General features: G+C 39.9%; 1 protein-coding gene across 2 annotated transcripts in view; it reads left to right on the forward strand.

The window, feature by feature from the left end:
- Window positions 1-2,297: 2,297 nt before the first annotated feature.
- The window catches only part of GAS2L3 (growth arrest specific 2 like 3), a 31,791-nt gene continuing 11,304 nt past the window's right edge, over window positions 2,298-22,784 (forward strand). Inside the window, exons 1-5 of one of the 2 annotated variants that reach the window (XM_060777245.2) lie at window positions 2,298-2,411; window positions 13,066-13,099; window positions 13,524-13,692; window positions 15,754-15,872; window positions 19,976-20,117. In XM_060777245.2, the coding sequence (XP_060633228.2) occupies window positions 13,082-13,099; window positions 13,524-13,692; window positions 15,754-15,872; window positions 19,976-20,117 (448 nt within the window). In that variant the 5' untranslated portion in view covers window positions 2,298-2,411; window positions 13,066-13,081. Of the gene's footprint in view, window positions 2,412-2,468; window positions 2,575-13,065; window positions 13,100-13,523; window positions 13,693-15,753; window positions 15,873-19,975; window positions 20,118-22,784 lie in introns of those variants that run through there. The other variant, XM_067469142.1, reaches the window with a different exon arrangement.

The following is a 22,784-nucleotide window of genomic DNA, read 5'->3' on the forward strand; positions in this document are numbered from 1 at the left end:
ATTGCCAGCAATATGGCCCTTTAATTAAGGAAGAATTCTGAAAAATATTTAAGAATCAGAGTATTGGTTATATATTATATATTTCATGTCAAATGACTAATAACGTTCTGGTATAGTGGAAGAGTACAATATAGTGGTACATCCCGTGAATATTGTGGTATGCTACGGAGGCCTGCGCTGACCTCTTCTTGCAATGGCCTGCCTGGCTGGCTTCCGGGACCAGGAGGTGCTGTACTTTGAATTGGCTTGTGCTGAATGAAGAGAGCAGGGGGTTGGACTAAATGAACTCCCTTCCAAATCTATCGTTGTTAATAATAATATTAATAACAAGGCTGAATGGCCATCTATCGGAGGTGCTTTGACTGTGCTTTCCCTGCATGAAGGCAGAAGGAAGACAGTTGGACTACAGAGCCTTTACAGCTTCCTTCCAAAGCTGCTGTTGCTTCTTCTTCTTCTTCTTCTTCTTCTTCTTAATTTTCTTAAATTTAAGGCTGGTTGGCCATATGCCACTTTGCTTTCCCTGCATGAAGGCAGAATGAAGAGCGTTGGACTAGAGAGCCTTTAGAACTCCCTTCCAACTCTCATTATTCTTGTTGTGGTTGTTGTTGTTAATATAATCATTACTAATATTTTTCACATGAATATTAATTTAACCTGTCGATCCCTCTATTAATGTAATTTTAATAAGAATGTCTCTGTTTTCATTTTTCAAATTGACCAGTAGCTGCTGCGTTTCCCACCATTGGCTGTCTAGGTGCAAAGATTACTGCAGAGCCAGGAAATCAGGAAACGCTTACTTCTTGGGAGGAGAGCAATGGCCAATCTTGATAAAATAGTGAAGAGTGGAGACATCACACTGGCAACGAAGACCCGCGTAGTTAAAGCGATGGTGTTCCCCGTAGTCACCTACAGATGTGAGAGCTGGGCCATAGGGAAGGCTGAGCGATGGAAGATAGATGCTTTTGAACTGTGGTGTTGGAGGAAAGTTCTGAGAGTGCCTTGGACTGTGAGAAGATCCAACCAGGCCATACTTCAGGAAATAAAGCCTGACTGCTCACTGGAGGGAAGGATAATAGCAGGGCCGTAGCCAGAAAAAAAATTCGGGAGGGGTTGAAATTTTCGGGGGGGGGGGGGATTGAAAATTTTCGGGAGGGGTTTGAAAATTTTCGGGGAGGGGGGGGTTGAAACTTGCCTCCTAGCTCACGCTGAAGCAAAGAGCACAACAGGGGCAGAGCAGCCTTCAGTAGCCTGCAGCTCCGCCCCTGTCAACCACCTACACCAAGTCTGGCCTCCTTAATAAAAGCATTCAACACACACACACCCAACTTGGTTGCTTCACTACATCGGCTATTGCTGCAAGTAATGACAGCGTGAATAAATTGTCAATATTTGCCTGAGATAATGCTTGCAGTTCTGGAGGGACTTTTAATTTTTTGCATCTCATAGACTTAGCATGGGGATTGGGTTAACCAGTTAAAATTCATGAGTAAACCAGGTTTTTTAAAAAATCTGAAACATTTCGGGGGGGGGGGGTTGAACCCCTAACCCCCCCCCCCCTCGCTACAGGCCTGGATATTAGAGGCAAAGAGGAAGTACTTTGGCCACATTATGAGAAGAAAGGAAAGCTTGGAGAAGTCAATGATGCTGGGGGAAATGGAAGGGAAAAGGAAGAGGGGCCGATCAAAGGCAAGATGGATGGATGGCATCCTTGAAGTGACTGGATTGACCTTGAAGGAGCTGGGGGTGGTGACGTGGAGAAGTCAATGATGCTGGGGGAAATGGAAGGGAAAAGGAAGAGGGGCTGATCAAAGGCAAGATGGATGGATGGCATCCTTGAAGTGACTGGATTGACCTTGAAGGAGCTGGGGGTGGTGACGGCCTACAGTGAGGTCTGGTGTGGGCTGGTCCATGAGGTCAGGAAGAGTCGGAAACGACTGAACGAATGAACAATATATGCATATGGGGTCTGTGTATAGGTATGTTTATATTGGTAGAATGTGTCTATATATGGTGCATGCACAAACTCATATATACTGTAGATGTGGTTGGGGGGAAAGCCACCACCAGTTGTGCCTGCAGGGCCATCCCTCCCTCCCTTCCCAGCTGAGCACCAGCAGATCCTGGCGAGGGACCCCCTGCGGGAAAAGCAGCCCTGCGCCTGTCACGTGACGCTGCCAGCCAGCCAGCCAGCCAGCCGACGCCTTCCCCGCGGGCGCCGTGATTCGAATCCGTGCTCTGACCCGACGCTGAGTGACGCCGAGGCTCGCCCCGCCCACCTCCCTCCGAGGCCCCGCCCCCTCCCGCCTGATTGGGCCTTTCGAACTGTGCGGGCGGAGGCGGCGGAATGAATCGGGCCGCGCAGGGGCTGCGAAGGCAGCGGCAGGCAGGATCCATGCCCGTGTGGCAGGCAGGTGAGGCGGAGGGCCAGGGTGGGGAGGCTGCCAGCGCCTCTCTGGTTGGGGGAGCCCTGGTAGAGCTCTGCAGGCAGCGCAGCCCCCTCCCCAGGGAAAGACTTCAGACCTCTCCAAGGTTTTGATTGGGAAAGAGGGCAGAACCGGTTCCAGCATTGAGAGAGTGAGTCTACATCAGGCATTGGGCCAACTTGGGCCCTCCAGGTGTTTTGGACTTCAACTCCTACAATTCCTAACAGCCGGTAGGCTGTTAGGAATTGTGGGAGTTGAAGTCCAAAACACCTGGAGGGCCCAAGTTGGCCCAATGCCTGGGCTACACCATGTAAAACTAACCCAGTTTGGTTCAGTATAATATTATGCTGTAATGCAATATAATACTACTACTAATAATATGATATTATAGTTATATATTTATACTAGCCGTCCCTTGCCATGCGTTGCTCTGGCCCAGTCTGTGTTTATGTCTTATGTGTAAGTGGTTTTGCCCAGGCTTTATAATGTATTTTTTTTTACTTTTTGGCTTTTTAAGTATCTTCTATTGTGTTTTTCAGTGATTTTATGTGTGATGGTCATTCGTTGGCCTAAAAGGTGTCGTGTGTCCAACATTGGTGTCAATTCGTCCAGTGGTTTTTGAGTTATGTTAATCCCACAAACAAAAATTGCATTTTTATTTATATAGACTAGCCGTCCCCTGCCACGCGTTGCTGTGGCCCACATGGGGGTTCTGTGTGGGAGGTTTGGCCCAATTCTATTGTTGGTGGGGTTCAGAATGCTCTGTGATTCTAGTGAACTATAAATCCCAGCAACTACAACTCCCAAATGTCAAGATTTTGTTTTCTCCAAACTCCACCAGTGTTCACATTTGGGCATATTGAGTATTCGTGTAGAGTTTGGTCCAGAGCCATCATTGTTTGAGTCCACAGTGATCTCTGGTGAACTACGACTCCAAAACCAAAGGATACTGCCCACCAAACCCTTCCAGTATTTTCTGTTTGTCATGGAAGAACTGTGTGCCAAGTTTGGTTCAATTCTATCGTTGGTAGGGTTCATAATTCTCTTTGATTGTAGGTGAACCATAAATCCCAGCAACTACAACTCCCAAATGACAAAATCGTTGTTTTTTTTAGTGAAGGACATACATTGGGTTGTGTCCAAATTTGGTGTCAATTCGTCCAGTGGTTTTTGAGTTATGTTAATCCCACAAACAAAAATTCCATATATATATATATATTATATATATATATATATATATTACATGTGATCTTACTAATATTATTACAATATAATGGTATAGTACAATATAGTAATATTTAATACTGATATTGTACTATGCTAATAATATAATATATTTTATGTATATATATCTTCTAAGCTGCTCTAAGTCCCCTTTGGGATGAGAAGGGCGGCATATAAATGTCATAAATAAATATATTTTGCTCTCCACTTCCATTAGAGTGAGTTTGTTAAGGTTGCTCTCTAGGACTACTTATGAGAAAGCAGAAATAATGCTTATTATTTCTATTATTTTATTCATATCCCATCGTTACCTTTATTTTTAGCATGCGTTTTGTGGCCTGATGTCATTTCTGAATTATGGCAACCCTATTTTCATTCGTGGAAGAATAGATTCAGGAAGGTTTTGCCCTTTGCTTTCCTCTGAGGCTAGAGTGTGTGACTTGCCCAAAGTCACCCAATCAGCTTCCATGGCTGAGCAGAATTGGAGACCTGGCGTTCAGTGTCTTAAGCCAACACTCCATCCCCAGGCATGGGCAAACTTGGACCCTCCAGGTATTTTGGACTTCAAATCCCACAATTCCTAACAACCTATGACTGTTAAACCCTTGTGCCAGCAGGACTGAAGACCGACAGGTTGGAGGTTTGAATCCGGAGAGAGCACGGATGAGCTCCCTTTGTCAGCTCTAGCTCCCCATGTGGGACATGAGAGCAGCGTCCCATAAATATGGCAAAACATCAAAAAATCTGGGTGTCCCCTGTTCAATGTCCTTGCAGATGGCCAATTCTCTCGCACCAGAAGCGACTTGCAGTTTCTCAAGTTGCTCCTGACACACACAAAAATTTCATTATTACAATTTATGTAGGTGTGTCCATTACTCTTAATAGGAGTTGGTTTAACCTCTGGTTTGCTAGTAAAACTGAATTACTGTGTCACAAAGTGTCTAAAAAAGAATGAAATGTTTGTAAAGCGCTCTCTACCCCAGTGTTTCTCAGCCTGGGGGTCGGGACCCCTGGGATGGTCGTGAGGGGGTGGCAGAGAGGTCACCAAAGACCATCAGAAAACAGTATTTTCTGTTGATCATGGGGGTTCTGTGTGAGAAGTTTGGACCAATTCTATCATTGGGGGCTTAATAATCTAGAACTGATGTGGTAGTAGTAATCTTTCGTGGGTATCTGCCTCTCCCCTCCCAACATCCCCATTGCCTCGGCACTATAAGAAGGTTTTGTGATATCAGTTGCTATCATTACCGTGTGGTTTCAAGGCAACGGTGTAGTAATGGTGAGGCAATGGACCATGTTTTTGTTCTTGCGACCACTGGTGGTCCACAGACCACAGGTTGGGAACCACTGATCTATAGCTACTACATTGGTAGATACATTGGCTGCGGTTCTATCATAAAAACACGGAGAAAGCTTTATTAAACTGCAGCACATTTTGCTATAGTTTTTCAATGAATATTTCACAGAGTCTCAACCAATTCAACATAGTTTGTGGCAGTTACAGAAACAAAGTTTCTGGAGTATAACAAGTACTTTCAAAGTTAAGTACTGCACAATTAAAGAGGAAATAACACTTGAAAACCAGAAATGGAACATTTTCCCACTTTCGTTACTTTTTTATTTTACTCTATTATTGTTGTTATTATGTTTACATTATTTTACTCTATTATTATTGAAAGGATATGTAAGCACATTTATATTGAAGAAGGTTAGAATAATTGTTGAATCAGAGTTGGGCAGTCTTAAATTACAGTTTTATGTAAATATTCTGAAACATTTAGCCTCAATTAATATAATTTTATTGGTATTTATTTTTATTTTGAAATTGACCAGTAGCTGCTGCATTTCCCACCCTTGGCTTATACTTGAGTCAGTACGTTTTCTCAGTTTTTTGTGGTAAAATTAGGTGCCTCGGCTTATATTTGGGTCAGCTTATACTCAAGTAAATATGGTAAATCCCAGTACTTTTTTTAAAAAAAAGAGTTACATGACAAGATGTTTGATAAGATTTGGCATTAGCTCAGATGTCCCTTGACCATGATGTTTCATAAACTTTCAAAACCTGTTGTACCAGCAAGTGTGGATTTAGGATAAAGAGTACCAAGAGCATTGCAAGCCAGAACAGGACATTAGCATCGGAAGGAGGTTTGTTGAGGCACACACGCTCTGCTGATGGTTAAGCATAGTAGCAGAATAAAAACACCTTACAACTTTGTGATGAAATACATGGGGGGGGGGGAAGTATGCTCTTTGCGGGGTTGGTTTCCATAATTTCAATCTATAGTATTGTGTAGAATAGTTTTTTTTTTAAAAAAAAAACAACCTTTGGAAGTTGTAGTATTAGAAGAATTGGGTTTACTCTTGTACTCCTCACTTGCTTAGTCTCTAAATCAAGACTCCCCCATTGCAGTCAGTGTAGACCACATTCGTGATGCAAAGTTTCAAGTAGTTCAGAACTAAGAATACCAGGCTACAGTCCAAAATGGGGTTTTTTTTGGGGGGGGGTATGGATTTTTATAATGTTGTGCTAAATGCTTTTAAATTGTATTTTATGACCATTGTGGCATCAAATTGCTGCCAATTTGTAAGCCGCCTTGAGTCACCTTTGGGCTGAGAAAGGCAGGATAGAAATACCATAATTAAATAAATACAGAAATGCATAAAATACATGCACTGCAAGGCATTGACCACAGTGGAAGGTATTGCTGAATAAACTTGCATAGGATGCACTTTGAGAGATTTGTATCTATTCCTTTGCCTGTCATAATGTATACAGTTACTTGGACTATATTCAGCTGATTTCCCTGTGTGCACATGGTTGAAAGAAGATACATTGCAAAGAGATGTCTACCTTCCTTCCTTCCCGAGATCTACTAAAGCTGAATATCTGTAGGGATTGCTAATTAACAAATCAGAATCTGGATTCAAATATCCATTCTGTATCTAGGAACATATACTAAACTTTGACAAAAAGTAGAGTAAAAGAACATGTGTTTCAGACTATCAATGCTCTAATGTTGCATTTTTTTTCAGATTATGACATTCACTGACTCATAAATACACTGATGTCCCAATGACCAAATAAGAAGCTGTTTTATACCATGAATTGTCTAAAATGTTGTCATGATGTCTTTTTGGACATATTAAAATATACTAAAAATAGGAATATTGTGACTGCATTTCCTGTGTAATGAAATGATATATTCGGCTAAAAACCAGTTTTGTTGGAAAGAACCGTCTGTATTCAACTGTGGGATAGCCCAGCAAGAAGCAACAATATTACTTCTCAATGAGCTAAATTCAGTTCATAGTTTGCCTCCTTCTCCTTCATCACGAAAATTTACAGGCATTGAGGATAAAAATTAATAATTGGTATCCATTATACAAGCAATTTGGGGAAAAATGCATTAGAAACAAAACAGATTAATGTTATCACTAGAGAGGAACATACCATAGTATTTAATGCAAGTAACATTGTTACTTGCATTAAATACCACTGGCACAGTGGGTTAAACCGCTGAGCTGCTGAACTTGCTGACCAAAAGGTCAGTGGTTCAAATCCGGGTAACAAGGTGAGCTCCCGCTGTTAGTCACAACTTCTTCCTCCCTAGCAGTTCGAAAACATACAAATGTAAGTAGGTCAGTAGGTACTGTTATGGCAGGAAGATAACGGTGCTCCATGTAGTCATGCAGGCCACATGACCTTGGCGGCCTCTATGGACACTGACAGCTTTTCGACTTTGAAATGGAGATGAGCACCACCCCCCAGAGTTGGACATGACTAGACTTGGTGTCAAGGAGAAACCTTTACCTTTATCTTAATGTTGTATCTGTGGTTTACTACTGTAATTCCCTCATCATAGTTGGGTCACTTACTTTTTAGGTTTAGACTCTCAGTGCCTATTTCCCTGAGAAGCAATGAAGACAATTGAGGCCACATCTACACTGCTATATAATCCAGTTTGACTGCGTTGTAATGGTCCATGTAGAATCGTATAATGCAGATTGAACTGGATTTATATGAGTATACACTGTCATATAATCCAGTTCAATGCATTTAGTCTACATTCTAAAACTGGATTATATAGTGTAGATGGGTCCTTAGGTGATGCATTCAGGATGGAGTTGGGGTCTATGTCCTCTCAGTGCTGAATGTATTTCTTAAGGACTAAGGGTATGAACAGAGTGCTTAAAAATTGTTTGTTGTAAAAGCCAATGAATCTATCTTGTCTTGGCTCACTATCCTAATCTGGGAGAGACTGCCCAGTTGGGTCCAGGAGAGGATAACTACCTTCTTCAGAGAAAAACTGTTGTATTAACTTCAAAAGAAGCAATGAGTTGAAGGCCCTTTGAAACAATGCACTAACTTTGCTTTGAAGCTGAATCATTCAGAATTATGCAGACAGTAAAAAGGGGTGTATGCAAGGCATGGGCAGAACAGGGAGCATATGCAAAGGAGTGGTAGGAATAGTCATCTATTTGTGAGTCACTTGGACACTCAAGAACTGCAATGTGAGAACTTCCTTCGAGCCTGTATGAGCTCTGTGTTTCATTTGTTACTTGTGGTCAACTTTACTTTTTTGAGGAAGAGTATAACTGCTTAGATTTTTCCTCATCTGCTCGGAGGAGGCATTTTTATCTGAGGCATCGCTTACCAATAAATCTTTAATTGGATCAGATGATTGTGAAAAGGCATAGCCTGCCAACTGTCTTTGTGCTGTAACTGTGTCTAGTTATTGTGTCTAAATATATGTGTCTAGTTTCTCAATGCAGTGGCCACACTTCTACACAAAGTTAATGTTCTGTAATGATCTTTGATGGGGAGACAGGGTTATAAGGCCCTCAGTGATGCCACAATGTAGATAGCATTCAACCCAAACATATGCCCCCATGCTGCAGTGAGATTTATTTTTCAATGTTTCTATCCCACTAATTGTACATTTAACCGTTAAAAATATCCTTTCCATGTATAATATATTCAAAACTGAAGCATGGAAGCAGCAACAAATAATGATTTAAAGACAGGATAAAAGTGAAATTATTTAATTTAAAGGTAATCATAAACAATAACAATAACTGCTTGCTAACTTCTGGAACGCTATCAATGTAGACGCAAAGTCTTTCTTGGAAAGGTATTCCAGAGCCTAGTTGCACTCACTGAAAAGGTAAAGCCATTGCACTTCTGATGTTTGTTAGTCATCACAGGCTATCACTCATGGCTGAGTATGAGTGCCTTCCAAGTGTGTTTGCATACACATGAGGACCTCTGACAACTATTTTAATAGCGGGACAGGCTTATATAGAAGCAAATGGTAACGGAATTGTTAAAGTTAACATCAATATCTTGTACAGAGCACTCAGAAACAAATGGAAGCCAATGTGGCAAGGGAATCCCATGATGTTTATATCTGTCACGAGCTATTTTGGCATCAACTAGTTTCTGAATATACTTTAAATGATCACAGTGAAGTATTGCGTATCTGGAGCAACGCATGCAACTAAGTCTTGTTTTTACATAAATTTATTGAGACTTTCCTCCCAAAGAATATTCCTTCTCTTAAGCACAGATAGACCTGCTTGTATACAGATTTCAGGGGATGTACTGTCTTAGTAAAAAAAAAAAAAAAACACACACACACACACATTAAACTATCGTACTGCATATAAATGTCTGTGTTTTGATGATGCATTTTGAGCTTCTAAACAATGATCAGAAGGACAGGAGACATGCTAAAAGTATTCACACTCCTTCCTTTTCCCCCTTTCATGTTTTTTATTGGTTTGCTGTGATTTTGAAGCAGGTAACTGGTTTTAAGGGAGCCAGGGTTATTCTTTTAAGTCTTGTAGAGGATCAAGTCATGTTTTGAAGAATGAGGAAGGTCACATTTAAAATACAGCCTCAATTTCTAAATCTATCATGCTGAGAAGCAAAAACATATTTTTCCCCTTTGCTTGATTTTAAAATTATAATTACAAAGTAAAGGACCAAAACAACAAAATACGACATGAATGTCAGTTCAGTATATATCTTAATATTTCCAAAACACTATTTGTTGATGAGTTCTATAAATTATATGTCAATGTGCAATTAAAATACTAATATCTACTAATAATTAAATAATAGGGTGTGAATGTTTATCTTGCCAATCTTGAAGTATAAATGGTTTAAGAAAACTAAAATTACCTATGATAGCAAAGCATCCAGTTGTCAACTTCCTACAAATTTTATTAATGTATTTTAATATACATATCATAGACACAGATCCGTTTTCCTTCGTTACATCCGTTCTTTCGTTACCTTTGGGAGCACGTAACTGGTACGGAAATCAGCTTTACACAAAAGCAAATGGGAGCCTATCTTGGCTCCTTGCCTGCTTTTCGTGAGCAGTCGCCTTGCCTTGGAAAGAGTACGTGTGTGGTGTGCAGGCCAGAAAATGCATGTGCCTGTCTGCAGCCTAGTGCCTCTTCTGGAGTAAGGCACCGTGCCTCCTTGCCTTGGAAAGTATGTGGCGTGCAGACCTAGAAAGCCTGCGTACCTGCCTGCAGCCAAGCACCTCCTCTGGAGAAAGAGAACTTGCCTCCTTGACTTGGAAAGTACATGTGGCGTGCAGGCCCAGAAAGTGTGCACGCCTGCCTGGAGCTGAGTGCCTCTTTTCTAGAGAAGAGATTTAATGCCTAAAATGATTGGAGGGGGGGCTTGGGAAGCCCCCCCCCCCAAAATAATGGGCCGATAGAAGACGGATCTTTCAGCACCCCAGAGCAAAAACAGCTATCTGCCCTCTTGATTTTGGGTAGCTCCCAAAAAACGGATCAGGGTCCCCACCAAAAGCCGAGACATGAAACGGGTCAAGGTTTACCCGGATTGCACAAGCCTAATAGACATAATGGTCTAAAGCAACCTGGGGTAAAAGTATCGCACTTTCTTTCAGACAAGAAAGTATCACACTTCCTTTCAAAGATATCTGAGCCATGTCTGAAAAATGAGGATGCTGGAGAGTGTTCTAATGCCTTCTTTGTGAATCTTTCACTTAGTTCAGATTCTGAACTTGCCCTCCAAATTAAGCTGCCTTTTGTTCATATTGTGTTAGTTGGCATTTTAAGGGACTGTGGAGATCCTTATTTTAATGAGAGCAGCTTTGGTCAATGTTCTGGCCATATTTTTTCCTTCTAAAAAGTCAATGGACCTTCTTTCTTTAGCTTATCATTAAAACAAAGGGCTTTTTATTCTAAAGGAAATTTATTCCTTTGACCAAATTGTGTGAAGAATAACTCATTCATTAGTAGCGGCCTGTTCATATGCTGCCTTTTTGTGCACTTTGGAGAAGAGAAATAGCACCAAGAAAAGGGTATGTGTTGCTAAGAATTAGGGGACATGTAATGAAATTTGACACTGACACAATATGGTTGGTGTAGGATATGTATGCTGTCATAATTTGACTAAAATTGTAAGAAATGCAATTAATGTGTGTTTATACTGAACAGCTAGGAATCTAGCACCCCTAATACAGAAAATGGGTTGTTGTTGTTGAAAAAGAATTTATTTTGAACTCAAATTATAATTTAAAAAGACATTTTGTAAACTATTTGAACCAAATTATAGCTAGAAAGTAGGATTTACACTAAAATTGGAGAGAGGGGCGGAGATAGAAACAAAACTTCCTAAAGTGTTGCTATAAATCAGTGGTTCCCAAACGTTTTTGGACCAGGACCACTTTGACTGGGGACCACTCTCCAACATTAGTACCAAATGAATTATGAATCAGTTTTTGGTCAACATTAGATTTGGTTTGGCAGTTATTTGGGGTGCTGAGTCAGAAAAGTGCATTGGATAGACCACATCAGCTCTAGTTTCTGATACAGAACATATGCCATCCAGTAGTCACCATCTGCTCACCCACAAAAAACCATATTTAATAATCTAGAGCTGATGTGATAGTAGTAATCTTTCATGGGTAGTCATCTCCCCTCCTGACACTCCTGTTGCTTCGGCACTATGAGAGGGTTTCGCGAGAATAGCCACTCTCATTGCCGCATGGTTTTGAGATAATGGTGTAGTAATGGCGAGGCCACTGACCGTATTTTTGTTCTTGCCAACCACTGGTGGTCCATGGACCACAGGTTGGGAACCATTGCTATAAATTATATTTCTAGTTTGAAATTTCTGATAGCATTCTGGCTTATAAAACCAAGAAAATCAATCTGAGCTGGTCAACTATGTATATTCAACTTGTAAATCAGAGCTTTCCAAACTGTGGGTTGTTACATGTTAGTGCAGGGGTCCTCAAACTAAGGCCCGGGGGCCGGAGACAGCCCTCCAAGGTAATTTACCCGGCCCTCACTCAGGGTGAAATGACTTGAAAGCATACAACAACAATGACAGTCCTTTCTCATCAACCAAAAGCAGACCCACACTTCTAATTGAAATACTAATAAGTTTATATTTGTTAACATTGTTCTTCATTTTAATTATTGTATTGTATTGTTTTTAAGTGTTTTTTGCACCACAAATAAGATATGTGCATAGAATCATGTTTGTTTGTTTTTTTAAATTATAATCTGGCCCTCCAACAGTTTGAGAGACTGTGACCTGGCTCTCTGTTTAAAAAGTTTGCGGACCCCTGTGTTAGTGTGTTGCCTATAGCGTGTAGGTGCATCACACAAATTTAACAAAAAAAAAATGACAGAAATCTTGGAAATGTATGTTATTACCTTACAAATCATATTTTTAAAAATATAAATAGAAGCTTTTAATGTTATGCCCCATCCACCTTGTGATTACAATTTACATATGTGTCTGTATTTCATATAAGGGTTTTCTTATAACCTCCGATTTGCTATTAAACTGAATTACTGTGTCAAGAAATGATACATATCTAAAAAATGTCGCCAACATAGAATAGTTGGAAAGCTCTGTTGTAGATAGACTCTTGCCTGACAGCTTGTAATGACTAAGACATCCCTTTAGTTAGCTGGGGCAAAAAGACCTGAACCCATCACAATTTTGTCATGAAAAGCTCCTAAACTATCGCAGTCCTACTCTCCAGTTTCTTCCAATATGCCGACAAAATTAAATAAGCCTTGGAAAATACTATTTATATGGTTAGGGGAGACTAGGGGAGAGAGGTTTGCCATCTTATGGCCCTTTTAATTCTCAGTATTCTCGGTCTTTTGACCTCATGTTTTGAAACTGATATAGACAAAACTCTGACTGGAGCTGACAAGCCTAAGAAATTGCCTTGAGGTGTACATGTGGCCTATAAACTACAGACTGCTGTGATTTGCAAACTTAATGCTTTGACTATATAAGATGACATATGTATATAATGTTTTCACATGCCAGCTTTTTCAGTGTAAACTTGTAGAAATCTCTAATAAAAAAATATGAGTCATAGTTGAAGTCTCTTGTTTCCTTTCCTAGGGAGGTAACGGACACCATGCAGCCAGCAGTTCAGGTAGGCATGTTAAAACTCTTTGAAATATTCCTACTTATTAATACATAGGCTTTACAATGTTATGAAGAAGATAAATACACATGTTGATTTAATGTGCCACAGTTTGAACATTCATTTATAATGTTCATAATGTGTGTATGTGTGTGTGTTTGTGTTAATGTTAATGAAAACTCAAAGCTGAAATTTTCCGGAGTGGGTCAGGAATCTAGAAATCATGATGGCAGGCTATAGAGAAAAACAAAAATTTATAACTAATAAAAAATCTACTCTAAAATAATTACAAATCAATTAAATAGTGTGCAAGATAACAATATGCCTGGATTCCATGATGAGCAATAATGCTTTATTGTTTGGACATGCAGTCCCCTTGAATATATTGAAGTGTTGCTGAATAATCTCATTCTGTAATTGATATTCTTAATAGGTATGGTTTGGAGATGAACCCCCATTAGGTCCACGAAGTCCACTGACTCCAAGGCATGGACCTGGCTTAACAGATGTTATACTCTATGACCAGTGGCTCTCTGTCCGACATGAAGCAACTTTGGAGCCTATGCAGGAGGATCTGGCCATCTGGTTATCTGGCTTGCTGGGTAAAGCCGCCATATATATTTGTCTCTTTGAAAAAAAACTGTCTAATTGTTATTAACCAAAATTGAGCATGGTGTCATATTAACATACCTGCTTTTGAATAAAAAGGTGTTAACTTTTCGTTGTGCTATTTTGTTTCTTATGATTGATGACTTATATCATGACTTGAATCATGACCTGATTCTGAATTCCTATACTACATTACTATATATAAGCCTTAATTTAAGTTTAATCGATCCTGTTAAATTGCTCTGTTAACATGCAATTTCCTATGCCATTATACGTTGCTATGCACCTTATTGAACCACCTTATCCTTTAATTCAGCTCGCATAGTGGTCCTCTTCCCCCCCCCACCCCAAAATTAGTCTGCTGTCACTCTTGATGCTTGTTATTACTGTTACTCTGTTTTATGCTGTTTTGATTTGTTATTGCTGTCACTCTTGATGCTTGTTATTACTGCTACCCTGTTTTATGCTGTTTTGATTTGTTATTGCTTTACTTTTAATTGTATTTTGCCTTGGGCTTGGCCCCATGTAAGCTGCCCCAAGTCCCTTCGGGGAGATGGAGGCAGAGTAGAAAAATAAAGTTCTTCTTCTTCTTATATATTTTCTCTCTCCAAGGTCTAATTGACTGCTAAGAGCAGAACTTGGAAAAGTTACTTTTTGGGTTAGGAAGCCCAGAATCCCCATCTATCTTGGCCATTGGAACACTGATCCAAGAAAATAAATTTCCCTTCTTCAGCTAATAATGTCATTACTGTATAGGATCTTTTTAAGCACATAATCCTAACCTCTGGTGATGCAATGAGTTAAACGCTTGTGCTGGCAGGACTCATGACTGAAAGGTCAGAGGTCCAAATCCGAAAAGCAGGGTGAGCTCCTGCCTGTCAGCTCCAGCTTCTCATGCAGGGACATGAGAGAAGCCTCCCACAGGAATGTAAAACATCTGGGTGTCCCCTAGGCAACGTCTTTACAGACAGCCAATTCTCTCACACCAGAAACAACTTGCAGTTTTTCAAGTTGCTCCTGCACAGAAAAAAGTGCATAATATTTTTGACTAGCAGTGATTAGACAGATTAATCTTTGGCCCCAATAGTAATGACTAATTATTACTGTAATGCACAGGTTGTATTCTTAGAATCTTTGAGTTAGAAGTTAGAGTCCAGCCTTCTGCTCAATACAGCATCACCAGCTTAGAGCATCTCAAACAAAACTAAATACTGTACTCAGGCTCGTAGCCAGGATTTTGATTCGGGGGTGGGGGGGGAGCTGAGTCTGGGTGAAAGAGGGTCTACCCTAGCAAACCTTTTGTATTGTTACCCCAATACCCCCATACATATGGGATATATTGAGAATGGTGATCAGATCATGATATTAATAAACATAGCAGTTTAAATAATGTACCAGTAAGGCCTTCTCGTGGACCACCATGAGAATTTCAGAGGAGGGGGGCTGAAGCCCCTATAGCCCCCCCCCCCCCCCCCCGGCTACATGCCTGACCTGTACTCTAGTTGATCCCTGACTAGCATAAAATAAAGTGGGGCTATTATTTCCCTCAGCTTGAGAACTATGCTTCTCCCAACACAGGCTAAGATAGCACTCACCTTCTTTGTTGCAGTATCTCACTCTCGGTTCATATTTAATTTATGCAGAGTTATATATTCCCCACCCTCTTTACCTGTCCTTTTAGATGTTGTAGCCTAATGTAGAATTTTGCATTTGTCTCTATTGAATTATATTAATTTGTGCCAAATGTTCTAGTTTATCCAGGATTTTTTGAATTTTGTTCCTTTCTTCCAATGTGTTGCCCAGATCAGTGTATATCACAGTGTGTGGTTCCTTTAGACCTATAGAAGCTCTTTCTGATTAGATGCACTGTTTGCAAAAATGTTTTGAAGTCTGTTGGGAGGGGAGTGTGAAGGAGGAATGACAGATAAACCAAAAGTTGGGCTGAGTTGATTATTTCCTGTTGGATTTAGGATGTAGACATGCGTATGTATGTCTGAATGGTCACTTGGAGTTTTGTCTTTCTTGCGCAAATGAATAATGTGTATCTTTTACAGGGGTAGAACTGACAGCGGAAGAACTATTGGATGACCTTGATAATGGGGTATTGCTGTGCTTGTTGATTGGAGTCATTCAGAGTACAGTTAAAGAAAGTTGTAACCCAAGTGACTTAAGTGTAAGTGATGAGTTTGTTATAATATTTTAAACATAAAACTATTTAATGCATGCCAGTGTTCACATAGAGAAAGTATTAGAGGACCTGAACGTGTTTGTTTAGTCTGTTAAATACAATTGAGGCAATATCAGAAAGTGCAATGAGGTATAGCCAGCTATGTGTGTGTTCATATTATATATCCATTATATGAAGGCTGGCAAGTGACAGCTCCAGAGGAGAGCTTTTAAAAAGTTAATTTAGTTAGGAGTAAATAGAATGAAGGTGATTTATTGAAGGTGTCCGTAATTGGGGAAGGGCAGAATACTACTGCTGTTGTTGTTACCTTCAAATCATTTCCAACCGCAATCTTAAAGCAAGACTGTCACTGATTTTGAATCCCCACTGTGAATTAAAGAGACCAGGCAAAAGATGTGAAGAAATAAATGGGCCATTTATTGACCTAATTAGAAACTGGTAATTGAGCTAATTGACTAGTTGTGGGAGGAGCATTGTGACATGAGTAATGGTGTTAGGCCAGGTAACTTTGTGGGACCACCTGCCAAACCAACCTCTGGGTGAAACACCTGTCCCCGGGGGGCACTCCACATTGATGGTTTGCTGTCCCAGCCAGTCATTACTGGAAGGCCGTCAGAGGGACGCCCCCCCCCTTCCTGTCAATAAAGCCCCATAGGGGAGAGGCAGACCCCCAAGGAAACCCCCAAGGAAGATATTTTGGGGAACCCCTTAAGCCATAGAGCTTACAGAGATAAACCCAAAATTCACCCCAGAATGTAGGGGTGCCAAGGTGTACAGCGATCTTATCTTTCCCCCCACTTCCTGCCACAAAAAGACTCAGATGTCTGCTTAGTGTCTTTTCCCCATTACCACTTCTACTGCGATCTCCAATCCTCTTTTAATGTCCGCTAGGAATATGGCATGCCCCTCTATTGATAGATGCACCTGTCTGATCTGTAAAGCTCTAGCTCAGTGGTTCTCAACCTGGGGTCCCCAGATGTTTTTGGCCTACAAATCCCAGAAATTCCAGCCACTTTACCAGCTGTTAGGATTTCTGGGAGTTGGAGGCCAAAAACATCTGGGGACCCCAGGTTGAGAACCACTGCTCTAGCTTATGGAAAACAAGGCCAAATGCAGAGGGGAGGGGGATACCTATAGGAAGGTTCCTAAGGCCCCTCCCCTCTCCTGAGTGGCAGGAATGCCAGCCAGAACCAACTGGTCCTTCACGAGGGGATTCAAGTGCTCCCCTCCGGCCATCCGGTTGGCCCCTTCTGTCCAGAGGTGTGTGTCTTTGGCAAGATTTATTAAGAAGAGGCTTGCCATAGTTCTCCTCTGAGGCTGAGAAATTGTTCTTGTCCAAGGTCACCCAGTGGGTTCTCATGGTTGAGCAGTTATTTGAACTTTGGCCGCCAGAGCCGTAGTTCAGTTCGGTAACCACAACAGCAACCAACCCCTGGTATAACCACTGCTTAGTTAGAAATGGCTTTGCCATGTTATAATTAATCTTGAGATTAACTTTCTGCTTTATCAAATCAGTTCTTTGAGCTACCTTAAAATGTTGCTAAGGAGTAAATGTGCCATTGTTGCTTGTGTTTGTATCAATGTTGCCTTCCAGAATTGATCTTACTGAAGCTTTCATTATTTACTGACATTTATTTATATTGATTGTTAAGTAGTTACATTTAAATCATGCCTGTCTTCCATCAAATTCAAGGCAGCATGACTTCTCCACTTCATTCCCAAAGCAATATTTTTATTCTGACAGCTCATGTCTTCTACCTCTGAGGTCTGGTCACTCTGCTCCAGACATTTTCAAAGAGCTGAATCTTCAATAAGACAAGGGTATCACATATATTGCTGTTGCAGTGGGTTAAACTGCTAAGCTGATGAACTTGCTGACTGAAAGGTCAGCAGTTCGAATCTAGGGAGTGGGGTGAGCTTCCTCTGCCATCCCAGCTCCTGCCAACATAGCAGTTCGAAAACATGCAAATGTGAGTAGATCAATAGGTACTGCTTCTGTGAGAAGGTAACAGCACTCCATGCAGTCATGCTGGCCACATGACCTTGGAGGTGTCTATGGACAATGCTGGCTCTTCGGCTTAGAAATGGAGATGAGCACCACCCCCCAGAGTTGGACACGACTAGACTTAATGTCAAGGGGAAACCTTTACCTCTATCTTTTATCACATACCTTGGCTTTTGCATTTAGATTTTTGGAATGCATGGTATTACTTCAGTCTTAGAGTTCACCTTCTTTTCCCCTCGTAGCCCAAATACAAGCTGCTGGTTAGAGAACTGACTGCCAAGGGCACAGTAAGACAGTAGTCATTGAGGTGGTATGTGGTGAAAATATGATGTATGACAAACATGTACCAAAATGGAATATAACTGCAATATACTCTAGAATCAGAAAGTGCTGTGGCTCAAGAGAAGCAGGGGGTTCAGTGTAAATAACTGGGTGGAAAAGACTATATCGGAGTCGGGGGATAGCGAATTCAGTAAAGATGTGCCACATCACTCCCAACTGCCTCAGATTGGAGGAAATGCGCCCTGCCAAATTGAGACAATACTTCTATATCCATTTACCTAAGCCCCATGACATCCTAGGAAAAACTGTGTAGTCTTGTGTTGTATCATACTGTGAAATCATTGTTTCAATAGGATTATGCAACTTGTATGAAGGATATAACAAGGACCAACTGGTATATTCTGATTAAAAAGAGAATTTGGAAGTAGATAGGGAAAAAAAAATCTACTGATCTTCATGTTCCCAAATGGTAGATGAGACAAAATTCATTAGAAATGCAAGTACATCATATGTTAAATCTGCTGACAAACTTGGACTACTTTTAGATAACTGGAGTAGTGTTCTGAATGTTTTGTATAACCCTAAGGCTTGTTCTGATTTTTCCATGTGATGTTCCATAGCTCCTTTTCTATATTTTGCTGGAACAATTTTTTCCAACAGTCTTTCAACTGTGTTTTTGGCACAGGAAGTAGCAAGTCATGCAGTTGTGGACTATATTGAATTTTAAAGAAAGCACATCTCACAACCAAAGGCTACCCTTCACAGATTTTGGATCATGTTGCATTTATTCCTGTTTCAGCTTACCATATATCCTTGAGTATAAGCTGACCTGAATATAAGCCGAGGCACCTAATTTTACCACCAAAAAACAGGGAAAATGTATTGACTTGAGTATATGCCAAGGGTGGGCAATGCCGACACTATTTATAAATTTAAAAATAAAAATAGATACTAATAAAATTACATTAATTGAGGCATCAGTAGGTTAAATGTTTTTGAACATTTACATAAAACTGTAATTTAAAATAAGACTGTCCAAATCTGATTAAACCATTATTATAACCTTTTTTAATATAAATGTGCTTATGTATCCTTCCAATAATAATAGAGTACAATAAGGGAAATGTAATAAAAATAATAATAGAGTACAATAATGGAAATGTAATAATAACAGTAATATAGAGTGAAATAATAAATGTAATAATAATAGAATAAAATAATAAATGTAATAATAATAATAATAATAATAAAATGTAAATGTAATATTAATAAAATTATTAAATAGAGTAAAATAATAAATATAATAATAATAACAACAGCAGCAGGGTAAAAGAATAAATAACTTTGACTCGAGTATAAGCCGAGGGGGGCTTTTTCAGCCTTAAAACAAGGGCTGAAAAACTTAGTTTATATACTCATATACATATGGTAATTCTTAATACAGCCAGTCAAAGTCACTTCAGTCAATACTGTTATACATACAGAAAAATTGCAATATTATATTTCTTTGGAAAATATTCTGAAGGGCATTTCATCTAATCACAATATAATTCTGAACTGTGAAGGAATTATGATGGTACAACTGGCAGCTGTACTCCAGAAGTTGAGAAAAGTATCCCAACTGCTCAGTCCTATCCTTAAAGTATTGTGTAGGATAGGAACTTAAAGTTCAGACTACAATCTGGACTGCATTCATTGGCCCACTAAAATGGGAGATGAAAACTGCCCCTGGATAAAATATTTCTGTGGCTTTTTCAATTCACACAAACTAATTTTATTCCCTCAATTTTCTTATTTTCAGGATTTCCCTTTGAAAAAAGTCCCCTGTAAGAAAGATGCGCCTTCTGGATCCTTCTTTGCCAGAGATAACACAGCCAACTTTCTGAAGTGGTGCAGATGTATTGGAGTGGGGGACACTTGCCTCTTTGAATCTGAAGGCTTGGGTAATTATTTCTAGATGTTCTGTAAGCAGAAAGCCCCACAAAGGCCATGCATTTCTCATGCAGGTTGTTACTGATTTCCATTGAGTAATAATTTGAAAATGTGAGAAATGTTTGGATTACTTTATTTTTATGATAACTTTATATGTATCTTTATCATGGACTTTTTTTGTATCGTTTTAAATAAAACTATCACAATATTAATGCCGGTGCTCTTGACAATTTGGTCATAGCAGAAGTGACATTTTGGAACATTGGTGGGCAATTGTGGAAGGATAAGGAGCAGCAATAGCTTCTGGAAAAACGGTATCTGCTTTTACAGAAAACAAAATCAAATAAAATGTTAAAAATTGCATCTAGACTTGAGGCATCTTCACAACTTACTGGGTTTTAAAAATACATCTTCCAGGCTTAAATTGGCCAGCAGGCCACAAAAGTGGCCCTGGACAGTTTCATATGACTTGTGAGTCACACTTTGTCCATCACTGTTAATGGAATCATAGAATAATAGAGTCGGAAAGGATCACATGGGCCATCTAGTCCAACTCCCTGCCATGTAGGAAAAGCACAAAGTATCCCTGACAGATGGTCACCCAGTCTCTGTTTACATGTTTCCAGGGGGACCAGGAATTTATCGGCAGCCAGTGGAGCTGCTTTAATAGGGACGTTTTGCGCTCTGTAATTAGTTCTAGTTAGAAGTCTGGCTGCCAACCTTTGTACCAATTGCAGTTTCCAGGCCACCTGCAAATGCAGCCCCACATAGAGTGCATTACAGTAGTCCAATCTGTAAGTAACTAAGGCATGGTCCACGCCTTGTTGAAATTCATTTTGTTAGTTTTGATAGTCTCTAATCTGTTATGGTCATTTTGAATTCTGATCCTATCCTCCGATGTATTAGCGATCCCTCTTAATTTGGTGTCATTTGCAAACTTGAGAAGTATGCTCTCTAAACCTCCATCCAAGTTATTAATAAAGATGTTAAACAGCACTGGGCCCAGGACCGAACCCTGTGGCACTCCACTAGTCACTTCTTTCCAGGATGAAATTGAACCATTGGTGAGCACCTTTTGGGTTCGGTCACTTAACCAATTATAGATCCACCTAATAGTAGTGTTGCCTAGCCCACACTTGACTAGTTGGTTTGCAAGAAGGTCATGGGGAACTTTGTTGAAGGCCTTACTGAAATCAAGATATGCTACTTCTACAGCATTCCCTGCATCAACCAAGCTTGTAACTCTATAAAAAAAGAGATAACATTAGTCTGGCATGACTTGTGTTTGTTCATGAATAACAGTGGACAATGGTGGTGATTTTGGAATACTCGTTACAGGATCCCACACCATTGCCTGTGCTAACCTGGCTAATAGAAATTATAGGTAAAAAGATGGAAGTCTGGAATTGTCTAACTGTTTTTGAATATTTCTGGAAGCTTCAGAAGCAACAGATCTTAAAAATGAACTGAACAAATATATTGTTCGTGTTGTAGCATGCTCTTTAGTAGGAAAAGATGCTTCTTTCCATCTATAGTGAATTTACATAACTATAGCTATAGTGTTTTTGATGTGGTGATCGATCCCATTTCATTCTTCAACTTGTATCTTACTAAGCTTTTCATCTTTCAGATTTTGGGGGTGAGTCACCAGGTAATGAGTCACAATATTGAAAACTTGGCAGCTGTACCATGGTAGAAACTGTGGTTGTTTCATCATGTTAATGCTGCCAGCTATATCTGTAAATTTTGGTCAGTAGCATTTTTTCCTGGAAATTTTGATATGCGTGCCTTGCATTTTCAGATAATTTAGTTTGGAAACAAGAAGGAAAGTTTCTTCCTGACTCAAGCCTACTTAGCAAATATTTTATTTTTGATTGGCTTTGCTGTGTTATTTTAATCTTCAAATCCTACCCTAGGCTTGAACAGTCAAAATAATCAATTCCACATATAAGATGCTATCAAAGCATGAATGAAATGTGGTGTCTCTTCCAGAATCTAACTCAATCTAGAAAAAAGGAAATACAGTGGAGAGGGGGGAGGTTTTGGCTGCTTCTGACACCAAAATAGTGAAAGCTGTGCCACTTTTTAGAACAGTGTTGCAAAAGAAGTCCTAAAAGGAGTGTTACTAATATGCACAGAATGATGCGTGATGCACAGAATATGGTTGGAACCACAATAACTTTCTGGCTATGAGGCTAAGTGACTAAAGAAGCATCAGATTTTGTAAAGTGATGAGAACATAAAGCAGAGGAGACCCAAAAGATAGGAACGGTGAGAGCTCACATAAACCTCCCAGCTATTAATGCTGGACAAAGCCTGAAAAAACAAGATAGAGGTTCACCACAGTAGGGAAGGAAACGGGTGGCTTTTCAAACCCAACTGCTTGGATCAAAGCCATCCTGTAACTACTAGGCCTGGGTAACAACGGAAAAATATGTTTCTAAAATCGATTTGTATTTGGGGGGTTTTTTTGTTTCTATATTTAAAATAATTACAAAATTTTCCTTTTAAAAAGTTCGATATTTATGAAATTTCGTAAATGTGAAAAAAATTACAAAACATTAACGAATCGATTTCCGAAACAATAACGAATCGATTCGTTAATGGCGGACGCGACCGCGAAATACGCTAAAAAACCTCCAAAAACTTCTGAAGCTTCCCTCTCCCTCTGTTGTTGA

The sequence above is a fragment of the Anolis sagrei genome, chromosome 5 (assembly GCF_037176765.1).
Source record: "Anolis sagrei isolate rAnoSag1 chromosome 5, rAnoSag1.mat, whole genome shotgun sequence".
NCBI lineage: Eukaryota > Metazoa > Chordata > Lepidosauria > Squamata > Dactyloidae > Anolis > Anolis sagrei.